The sequence below is a fragment of the Oryzias melastigma genome, linkage group LG3 (genome assembly GCF_002922805.2).
Source record: "Oryzias melastigma strain HK-1 linkage group LG3, ASM292280v2, whole genome shotgun sequence".
Taxonomy (NCBI): Eukaryota; Metazoa; Chordata; class Actinopteri; order Beloniformes; family Adrianichthyidae; genus Oryzias; species Oryzias melastigma.
In genome coordinates this window covers 32,625,390-32,637,095 of record NC_050514.1, presented here as the reverse complement: position 1 = coordinate 32,637,095, position 11,706 = coordinate 32,625,390, and the positions used below count along the sequence as shown (strand labels likewise).

Sequence of the window (11,706 nt, the reverse complement as noted above, 5' to 3'; positions counted from 1 at the left end):
GGTCCAATCGAAGGTTCACATGCATGTTGGTGGGACTCCAGAGACACTCGCAGCTTCAAATATGTCCTTGCTGCTTTGTAATGGTATTTTAGCAGCTGCTCTCTTAATTTGATGGATTTGTCTGCTGAAACCTTCTTGATTCTGTCTTGATCTCCACCAACCTGTGTGTGCTCTAAATAAGACACAAGTTTCATCCTTATGTTTTCAAGAGATTTCCCAGCTTTTCATACCTTTGCTTCTTAGCAGCAGAGATCCTATTTCTTCCACAGATTGTTTAAAAATAATTTTCTGCTTAATAATGTGGAACTTCCATTTTTAGTTTTTCCTTTAGTTGAACTCACCTGGTAAACTAATGATCACAGGTATCTAAGACTGATTTCAGTGATCCAAAGAGCCACAATATTATCAATGAGTAAGCATTTGAAAAAGTAAAATTAGTGACATTTTTGTTGTGTTTTATCCAAATCAAGAGACTTTAAAGCAGTAGACTGCTACCTATCAGGTTACTTTGTTTTACATCAGTGCGATAAATTAGTTTCATTAACTTGAGAGTTTCTGCAGAGTAGATGTTCAGTAAAATCTGAATAAGCTGTTGCGTACAGCTCACTAGAAAACCGGGGAGTGTTTTTCCTCAAAGACCTTCCCTGCAGTGACAGTTGTAGTAAATATTATACATCGGACACCTCTGTAGCTAAGTTTAGCTGAAGCTGACACTGTGCACTCCAGCACTGAAGTGGACAGAAATAAACCAAACTGTATTTCTGGAAATGTCAGATGTACAAATACGTGGAGCAAGCACACGGGTCTGTGCCTATGTACTGAATCAAGTTACTCCGACTCTGTCATAGCCACACAACAAGTGGTGTCAAGTTTATACAACATTTTCAGCATAAAATGTGGAAAAATAAAAAAGCTTTAAGCTGTTTAAATGTCAAGATTTGCTCGACTAATCACAGTCAGAACTAGATATATAGCATTACCTGTGATAATGCTAGTGTGAATGCTGTAAGCTGAATGTGGTTGCTGAAAATGCTAGAGCTGAAAGCTAGCAAAAACATAGCAAAAAATGCTGAAGCTGATAGCTGAAAATGCTGAAGCCGAAAGGTTACTAAAATATTAGCTAAGTGCCAAATTTGCCACAAAAAAAATTGAGATGATGTTTAATTTTGTCAAAATAGCTAGCATATTGCTTAAAATGTTAGCTAAACTCCAAATTAGCCTAAAAAACTGGAAAAATGTTTAAGTTTGCCAAAAAAGTTTGCATATAGCTAAAATATAAATTCAAAATAGCAACATTTTCAAAATTGGTGATATTTTGGCATTTAGCTAATATTTTAGCATATTGCTAAATATTAGCTAAAAAGTACATAACTACATAAAACTGGAAAAATGCCTAAATTAGCCAGAACAACTAGCATATGTCTAAATTACAACTCAAAAATAGCCTAAAAAACTGGAACAATGTCTAATTTTGCCAATATTTTAGAATTTGCTAAAAAAATAGATAAACTTCAGATTAGCCTAAAAAACTGAAAAAAAAAAATTTGATCTAATATTTTAGCAGATTACTGCTTTAATTAATGCTGTAAAGCATTGACAGAATAATAATCCAGCAGTCAGTCTGCGGCCAGCTGGCAGTAACCGTGACCTCTCTTCATCTTCTGTCCCTTCAGTGACCTGTGTGTGAGCGTAATTCAATAAAAGGTTGTGAGACGGAGCCTCCAGGGATGCACTTTGCCAGACAAACGCTCGCATGCGCAGAGCACGCCGCGTGTGCAGCTTGAACTCCCGAGGAGACGCTCGACGATCATTCAAATCACTTCAGGTGACACTCAGCAGCCGGCTGTCGGAGATCAGAACAGAAACCAGGAAGAAGTTCTGCTGAGGGGATAAACGGAAGGGAGGAGCGGCAGCAGAAAGAGGAAGAAAAAGTGCTTTCCAAACACACAATTTAAACTGCTGACAGTGGAATTCAACAGCAAACGGTGTCTGAAGCAGCAGTTTTTGATATTTCATCAGGATTGTCAATTTGGATGAACTTGTATTAGCTTGAAACTATTGTGAAAAATTATCTCCTTTTTTGCAGTAATCATTTTTTTCTTAAAGTTTACTTTGTGTTGCATTTTATTAAAAGCCACACTGTTTTCTTTTGGTGCATAGTTGTAGATCTGATTCATTGTCAATTTATTACAATTTTCTTCAGCTTTTTTTTACACTTTAGTCCTAGAAGCGGTTTTCCGTCATATAAAGTGTGCTGCATTCACTGATTAAAGGCACGTTGTTTCCAGTTGATGCCGCTCTGAAGGGCTGGTGACTCAACATTTCTCATCCACTCACGAACGTTGTTGCCTCTGCTTGAGGAGTTCATCCGCTCCACATTAAGGCTCACTGTATACTTTTATTTATTTATTTTCTTGGCCCAGTAAGTGGTGACCCATATATTTATGTATGAGCTGGATCGCATAAACACAAGAACCATTAGAGTCCAGTTGAATAATAGATGAAAACAGATCGAGATGAAACGGATTATCTCGCAGAAGGAAACGGATAAACTGGCGTCTCTAACGAATAATAGTCGTGTGTTAAACTCTCACTTAGTCTTATATTCTTCTTCAGCGCGGTGAAGTTCAAAGGCAGTGAAACATTTCTGTTTGTTAGTTTTATCTCAGTTGTTTTAATGGAGCATCTTTTATTTCATTGATTTATGACAGTGGAAGCATCCCATAATAAGGCTCTGGGAAACAACCCAGAAGTATGAAGTCAACCTAATGCTAGTTTGCAAACACGAGTTGATTGGAGTCAGAGAGTCAAGTCAGAATTGACTCAATAAACTTTGGCCAAACTGATGTTTCCACAACAAATGAGAATTTGAGAAAACATTTTTTTTAGGAGACTTTAATGTAAAACAACAGAAGCAGCATGCCACGCCCCCATCACGATCATGTATTTGGTCAACATCTGAGATAGCTTCTCAAGACTTTCATCTGACACAAGGCTCTCCGTTCACTTGCAAGTGAATCCTGGTGTGGTTCTGTACAGTGAGACTACAATAAGACTATACAGGTGATTAAGAGTAGAACTGAACCAGAAAGAGAAAAACTAACATAGACAACTACACATAGAAGCAAACAGAGTCTGTGAACCTAAAGAAGTTGGAAATACTGAAAAGTTTAATGAAAAGTTTGATGTTTTTAAAACTTGCAGTGTTGTGATCATGAGATGTTTTCTAGCTCTATTTATTATTATTATTACCTTGCTGTTGCTTTAACCATTTTAACACTCTATTAATTGTAAATTATTGTTTTTAATGACTTTTAATGACTAATTAATTGCAAACTGGGAAAAAATTAATTGCGCTTAATGTTTTTGTGATTAATCGAAACTATTTTTTGTTACTGTATTTGCTGAAAATAATCATTATATGAAATCACACAGAAAGAGTACATTTAGAACGTTTATTTTATGCCGTCAATCGATAAAAATAATTGATCACCTGAATCATACTTTTGGAATGCGATTAATCCAAATAATTGCAATATTTTACTAGGTATTTTATGATAATATTTTGAACAAAAACAGGCCAAAGAGAACATTTTCCTTCACTTTCACGGTCTGAAGTTTTTAAATGTATCAAGTGTTAACCCAGACGTTTGAGTTGGGGGATTGTTCCAGTCCGCAGTGTGGATCAAACCGATGAAAGTATAAATATTTTCAGAACTCATCACTCATTCAGACAGTTTGCTGGACCCTCATTGTGTGAGAGTTCCCTAAAAGGTCCAGAACTAACATAACCATAGTGTTGCTTTGTTTATTGTGGGAATGTTCCATAAATAACCACCTATAGGTGGTAAAATAAGTATTTTACGTCATTTAAATGTGAAAACGTCTGGTGTTTTAATTCAGATTACATGTTTACAGGGTTTGAATGTTGATAAAAGACTAAATTAACCCTTTTTTCCCCACACGATCCATCCAGGTTGGACACCCCCTTCCCTCCCTCCCTCTCACCAGCTGACAACTGGAGTGAACAGCAGCTGCACTGACCTTGAACTGAATGAAGTGATAGATGTGTGACGGCTCCTAACAAAACATGAGACCTGAGAGATTCCTGTGGATCGTCTGATCAGGAATCGGAGCTGATGTAATGATGATCACATTCAGTTTGAAGGCATCTATGTCCTCACTATACTAATTAAATAGAAAGAAATATTAAATGCCTTTTTAAATGGCAGAAACTTTTTTTTTTTTACATATAAGAAAAGTGAGTTTGATTTAAAAACTATTGTTTGAGCTTCATGTGTGGTCTACCAAATGTTTCCACTTTGTGAAGATGAAATCTGAAACTGCTTTAAAAGTTTTCAGTATAAGACTTAACCCTGTAAAGCCTATTATATCAAAGAACTGTCAGAATATATTTTTTATTATATTTAATTATAAATGATGATACAACAGGTGACTTGGTATTTTTAAATGCAAAAATTTTGTTCAGGAAAAAAAATGATCTTCTTTATCAATTGTCTCAAATTTGATGCACTAATTTTTAACATGATCTAACTGTATTATAAATAATGAATTATCCTGAAATTTTGCATGTTTTCAATACAGCAATTAGACATTTAAGAAAAATGGTACCAATAGATGAGTTAATCTCAACCTAAAGGGTTGAAAATTAGCTAAAAAAAAATTCCCGCCCAAAGTGTTTTTGAGACGTAATGGAGGTAGTCCTTCTACTGCCTCTAGTGGAATGATAATGAACTGCAGGGCAGAAAACATGAACCAATTTATATACAATGGGTTTTTAATGAACGTTTTAATCATGCTAATAAGATAAGGTCTCAAAATTACGTGTATCAAAAATGATACAAATAGTTATATAGCGAGGGTAACAAACTCAATCACATAAGGGGCCAAAATCCAAAACACACCTGAGGTCGTGGGCCCAACAGGATAAGCATTTATTAAACACTCTAAAACTACGTTTTCAAAAGTTTAAAGCTGCAATGTATGTAATTATGATCTAGATATATAGCTTTACCTGGGATAATGCTAGTGTGAATGCTGTAAGATGAATTGGGCCGCTGAAGATGCTAGTGGTGATAGCTGAAAACGCTAAAGCTAATAACCAGCTAAAATATTAGCTAAATGCCAAATTAGCCTAAAAAAAAATAAAAATAAAAAATAAACTTAGGTTAGCCTAAACAGCTAGCATGTAGCTGAAAAAATAGCTAAACTTCAAAATATCGTAAAAAATTTAAAAAGCCTAAATTAGTCAAAACAGCTAACATGTAGCTGAAAAATATAGCTAAACTAAAAAAAAGCCTAAACAATCTTAGTAAATGCCAAAATAGTCCAAAAAGCTAGCAGAATTCCAATTTTTAAAACTTTAAACCATAACTTTTTAACATAATTATGAATAATAAAATGTAGGAATATTATTCCAGAATAAATCAAATTAAACCTTAAATAACTTTAAATATTTTACTCTCCATAAAAATAAATTCAGTCAAAATTATACAAGCTAGAAATGAGTGCAAGACAATACAGAATTACCCGGGGGGGGGGGGGATCCGGCCCCCGGGCCTTGACTTTGACACATGTTATAGGGTTAATAACACTGAACAGGAGATAATTCTAAGCATTTTTTGTGTGTTTTTACTTTAACAGAGCAGCCATGCATCATAATGACTTCCACGTTTTTGAACAAACAAATATGATAGAAAGGCCCCACTGATCTGTAATTGGGTTTAATTAAGGAAACGCTGTGATTGGAGGTTTCTGTTGTGATGACAGATCAGAGGGCTGCAGATGTTTGAGTGCAGATGGAGGACTGGGAGCTTCAGCCTTGTGTGAAGGTGTTCCAATCCACGCAGAGGGCATTTCACTCAGTCCAGTCAGACAGTCAGAGCCCGGAGAGGCTCGCCGTCTGACGGCTGCGCGCCTTCTCACGCCTTCAGTGTTTTCCTGGCAGATGGGCCTGACAGAAAATCAATGACGCGGCACTCTCGAGGAGGACAGGGGGGTTGCGCGCACGAACGCACGTCTCCACCTTTCCAGGACACAACAGTAAAAAACGAGGCTCACATGGGTAACCGCTCCAACGGAATGCGCCATTCCAGGGCGCATGCAGACATCCACGCAGATGACAGGGGGGGTCTGCGCAGACGCATCCCCTCAGCTGCGTGGAGCTCCACGCCTGACAAAGAACGCCTCCCAAACGTGCGGCTTCTCTGGTTTCTGCGTGGCGCACAGCCGCAGAAAGCAGGTTTTCTCTCCATATGAAGGGTGGGGGTGGGGTTGGGGGGTCTCAGACTGATGCTTTGACGTTTGCATGCGCAGCCAGGGGGGTGGGGGGCGGAGGAAGCCGCTGCATCATTGTTTCTACAAATAGCGTCAGTGATTCCATATACATTTTTCTTAATTTTCTGCGTAAAAACTCTGGATGTGCGACATCCATCATCCACCTCTGAGCACCGGCTGCATGTCGACGAGGATGCGCATCCCATAAAGAACACGAGCACAATGATGAGCACAAATGATGAGAGAAAAAAATCCTTCTTTCTACCTTCATGTCGTTGACAATCGCCTGGAACAGACCCCCGAGAGCCCCGCATTCCTTCTCCACGGTCTCCATGTTTGCCAAATCCACCATTTGGGCTGCCGGAATTTGCACACAATCTGTGCGCTATGCACACCCAGGAGGGGGGTCAAAAGAAATAAATGCTCAAAATCTATTTCCACAAAGCCGCTTCTTCCTCCTTCTTCTCCTCCAGAGGATGCAGCAGGAACAAGAAGAGGATGAGGGAGATGGAGGAGAGAAAAAACTGCTTTCTTGAAGGGCTTTCACAGAGAAAAGAGCCTCTCTCTCTCGCTCTCTCTCTCGGTGACTCAGTCAGGCGGTGGGCTGGTACCGTTCGGATGGTACCGGGGCGACCACGCTCATCTTGGCGCAGCCGGCGCTACGCGGAGTCGGCGAGGACGCATGTGAAGGCAGCGCAGGGGAGAACCGGAGAGACGTGAGGGCGTGCACGCGGGCCTGAGCACGAATGTGTGTGTGCGCGTGCACGCGTTTAAAAGGCCGGCAGTGATTGGTGCAGAGACGGTGGGCTCAGAGCAGCAGAAACACGATCCACGCAACTGCAGCGACTCCAAAAAAAAGGGAAGAGGCCGACAAGCATGGATGGGCTGTCACATGCCGTGGCCCAGCGCGCGCACACGTGCACGCGCGGATCTCACTAGAAAGGAGGGGGGGTCTGATAGGCCAGGGGAGAAATGTCAAACAGGTTTGGAGGGCAGGGGGCAGGTGCGCCAGAGAACAACAGAAAAGCATCAAACTGAACCATTTGATGACCTTTAAAATGTGATGACACAAGAATCTCAAAATGTATGGAAAGTTCTGGACTGACAATCCCATCAACTTAACTGTTTTTGATGTAAAACTTTTCTAAATCCACCTGTCAGGGTTAGAACTCCCTTTTTTCTCCCACATCTCTTAATTTTCTCTGATTATGTGCTCAAGCCAGTTGGTCGTTTTCCATGATTAGTGCACGTTTCTTTCATGAATTATCCACAGATGTTTCTGTTGTTGTTTGTTTGTCTTTTAAAATCCATTCCAACCATCTTTTGATCTATTTTTAAATCATTTAGTGGTCTTTTAGTTATAAGTATGACATTTTTAGCCATAAAATTGTATTTTCTAGGACATAGTTTCTGCAGAGCAGCAGTGGTTCAGTATCGATCATTGAGTTGTGGGTATACCTCCTTCTCGTTGATTACAGAGTTTGTTCTCCTGCTAGCTTACAGCCTTAAGGTGCGTTCACACCGAACGTGATTCACAGATGCAGCATGTTTCAGCGTTGAGTCAATGGTACAGACGCGACAGGCGATCGGCCAGCAGCTCCATTTGAGCGACGAGGTGTGAATTGGGCGGCAAAGTCAAAATGTAAATATCTGAAGTTTGACAGGTCGCATCAGCCAATCAGGAACTCAGCTTTGGGCATGTGACGTTTTCAGTGACTCAATCAGCAGGTAGAATATTAATCAAAAGTCAGTGTTTTTGTCCAGAACTTCCATCTATTTCAGTGTTTTTCAACCATTTTTGAGCCAAGGTACAGTTTTTCCTTGACAAAAATTATGCAGCACACCAGCATCCAAATAGTTGTGATAGTTTTGAATAAAAAAATTTAACTAAATTAGTTGAAAACTTGCTCAAGTAGTAGTTTTTTTCCCTTTAATAATTTATTAACTTTATTAATATGCAATTTTATGTGACCTCACAAAACAATAATTTATTCCAAAAAATGATTTATTTTTGTAAATATTTATTTGTACCAGAGCAACTGTATTTTTTGAACAATTATATGATCACATGCTTGTTTTTTACACAAAAAAACATTATATTCTTGTTTGTGTTCAATTGTAACAAAAAAAGTTAAGATTTCATTATTTTAATGCAAAATGTAACTTTAACAAAACATGTTTTATTTATTTTTAGGTGAATAAATTGTTTTATTTAGTAGCATATTGCAGAAGTGCTGTCACTTTAACCCAATGCATTATGGGAGATGCAGTGCAAAAACTGACGCTGATGCTGAACAAACTCTCGTCTCTAAGCTAAATATTATGTTCAGTTTTTCCGCGGTTTGACACCGGATCCCACGGGAAGCTACACCGCTAAACACCAGCTTTAGCTGTAATTTTGTTGGAACTGTGAGACTTTATGAGCCAAGTTACAACAAAAAAGTTTTGATTGGTCCGACTGATGACATGATTAAGCCTCCAAGAATGATTGGTGGAGACAGTTTTAGGGGAGGAACTTTTCCAAAAAAACAGCTAGCTGTGACTGTCATTCTTATCAAAAAAGTCTTTATTGGAATCAAATAAAGTATTTTATGGACTTTTATATCCTAACTATTCAGTGTTTTATCAGGGCCTGTTTGGATGAAAACAGAGCTGATCTCCTGGTGATAGAAAATGTTTTTAGATCAGCTACTGATGTTCAAGTCTTGAATCTTTATTGATGATAACCATCAGATGGATTCTGTTGAGACAGTAGTCTTCCTCCATCCAAAGTCTCTAAATCATTCATGAACACATTTAAGGTCTGATTTAGAGATATAGTTTACCTCCTTGGTAAGACTGAATCCCATTGGATATGAGAACTGGAATGAGTGACCCCTCCCCCTCCAAACAGGAAGTACCAAAATCCCCAAATCCCATGGATTTCTATTGAGAATTAACAGTTATGATTCAGTCGTTCTGTTTGTCAGAATAACCATTCTTGCTCTGATATATTTTTTACACGTTCTTGATAATACTGATTTTTTTTTTATGATATTTTTGCTCTACTGCTAGTGATAAACCGACCAATCAGACGCCTCTGCGGTGCCCACTGGCCCCACCTCAAACATTTGATTGACAGATTCTCCCGAACTGCTTTCAGTGAAGGGACTTCAAACAAGTTTACTCCTGATTGATGATTGTAGTTGCCATAGAAACACGACTCAGACCAACATGGACCAATCACTGATGACTGGATCGAAATGGCGGTGTGGAAAAATGGCGTCTGAATTGGCTTCATTTCGCTGAAGTCATAGGTAAAACATTTTCTGGGTGACATCACACTCGGTCAGTCCACTTCTATTATACAGTCAATGCGTAGTACCTAAGATTATACATTTTTATGAAGCATTTCAAAAAGGAGAGTGCCCGTTTGAAATGAAAGATGAATTTTTTGTTTATGAGGTTGATTGTTACAACTATATAAATTCTAAAAAAGAACATTTCTGGAAAACTAGGAGTTTGGTGAAAACTGCCTTCAATTCAGTTCAACACCCATCAATAGGTGAAGTCTGTCTTCATATACAGTCATGGATAGAACCCCCCATGACTGCGACAGCGTTCCACCCTTCTAATCCTGTTATCTGTTCCATCTCCACTGGTTGAACAAACCTACAGGAAGGATGTGAGCCTGCAGAGATTAGCTTCAGACAGGGACAGGGCGGCGCTCCGTAAATGAAACGTCACTCAGCACCACCAGCAGTTCATGTCAGTGTCCACGAGCAGGAGGAGGTCATTGGTGATGCCCTCTGGTTTGTGGAGGACACACGAGGGACTGCAGTACCTGAAAGTCCTCAGACAGCTGTGATCTATGTTCTAAACGTCAGGAGGGTTCACTTTACCAGCTAACTAAAACTTTGTGAATGAGACACCTATTTTACATCTGAAAACAACTCAATGACATAAGAAAAGTAATCTAATCTCTTCAGTGTCCAACACAGATCTTGATCACCATTTTCCTGAACTAGTACCTAAACACAGGTGGTCAGTGGAGACGGGTGAGACAGTTAGGTAGGTAATTCTCCTTTACCAGTCCTGGTACATTTAGTTGTCATATATATATTTTTACTGATTTGATGTTTTTTGGACAATTACTTGCATGAAGCCCACTGAGACAATTGTGTTGTGTAATTGGGCTATAAAAATATAATGGAGGTGAACGTGTGTAGTCGAGGCTGCTGAGAACACAGCTTCACAAGTAAAAGTCAAAAATTGACAAAAATCATCCTGATGTTGCAATAGAGCAGATCTAAAACTATTGAGATGGTGAAAATACTGTCGGACCACAGATGGGTCACATCAGGAATCAGACCAACAGTGAGGAGAATGAAACGGTTTCCTGGCAGAAAACCTTTGTCACATGATAACCTCATGATAATTTCAGAAGGCTTCACTCAGATATCAGCCGTTTATTAGAAGAGCCTCAGTTTCAAACTTCCAGAACCACAGAAGCCACAATCTCCTCTGAAAATAAACGTAAGCTCCAGGACTCTCAGAGGAACTCCAGATCCGTAATATTTACGTTGGAAATGATGAGGAATGTGATGAGCTGGTCGGAGCAGCGATATCGGTTTGATGAAAATGAGGATGAAAATGGTTCACAAACTCTAAATCCACGCAGCGATTTCTGCGGCAGGAGTTCTCCTTCTGTCCCACGGGGCTGAAAGCGATCAGAACCAGCAGACTTCAAAGAGCCATGAAAACAGTCGGGCTGTATTAACAGCTGCTCGTGATGAAGTGACAGATTCCAGCTAGGTTAAATCAATTAGACAAGGTTTTGCTGCATTCCAAACCGTGGAGCTAATTTCTATTTAAAGAGGCATCACGCTCACTTTCTTCAGGGGTAAACACGCTTCTTCCACCACAAACGCAGCTTCTTCCCGTGTGATTCAGGCTCTGTGTTGATCAAACACCTTTGAATGCAGACAAACATGCGATTGATGCTTTTGTGAGTGTTTCCATGAAAGAATGGAGGTCTAAACATATTTATCCATAGATGATGCAGCTGCGAGCAGCATCTGCTCTTTGTCTTTAACATGAAGCAGCTGGCAGGAGCTCCCCAGAGACCTCGGTTCAGGATTGTTTAAGAAACTCTGGACACAGCTGGGCGGAAAACCACAACTAGACAGAGACGCTTACTAAACACGACCAGGTAAAAGTCAGTCCTCCAGCACGCTCGCTTGTTCTCCAGCATCTGTTTCTGTCTTCATGAGTGCTATCTATGTCTGCCTCTACTTAAGAAAGTGTAAAGTATGCATTTGGAAAGAACTTTTTAAAACTTTTTAACACTAGAATTCCTAAGCCTGCGCAAATTTGCGCAGGGAAGAGTCCCCCCCTTTAGTCCGAGAGCCCATTGTTGTGTCATGGTGG

At 39.5% G+C, this 11,706-nt stretch overlaps 1 protein-coding gene across 14 annotated transcripts in view; it reads right to left on the bottom strand.

Annotated features, from left to right (window-relative positions):
- Positions 1 to 11,706, bottom strand: part of mtss1lb (MTSS I-BAR domain containing 2b) — a 92,300-nt gene that overhangs the window by 71,845 nt on the left and 8,749 nt on the right. For 2 of the 14 annotated variants that reach the window (XM_024295016.2, XM_024295017.2), the window contains exon 1: positions 6,563 to 7,073. The exons of 8 other annotated variants lie outside the window; for them this stretch is intronic. In XM_024295016.2, the coding sequence (XP_024150784.1) occupies positions 6,563 to 6,649 (87 nt within the window). In that variant the 5' untranslated portion in view covers positions 6,650 to 7,073. Of the gene's footprint in view, positions 1 to 6,562; positions 7,075 to 11,706 lie in introns of those variants that run through there. 4 more of the 14 variants (XM_024295031.2, XM_024295032.2, XM_024295018.2 and 1 more) reach the window with 3 other exon arrangements.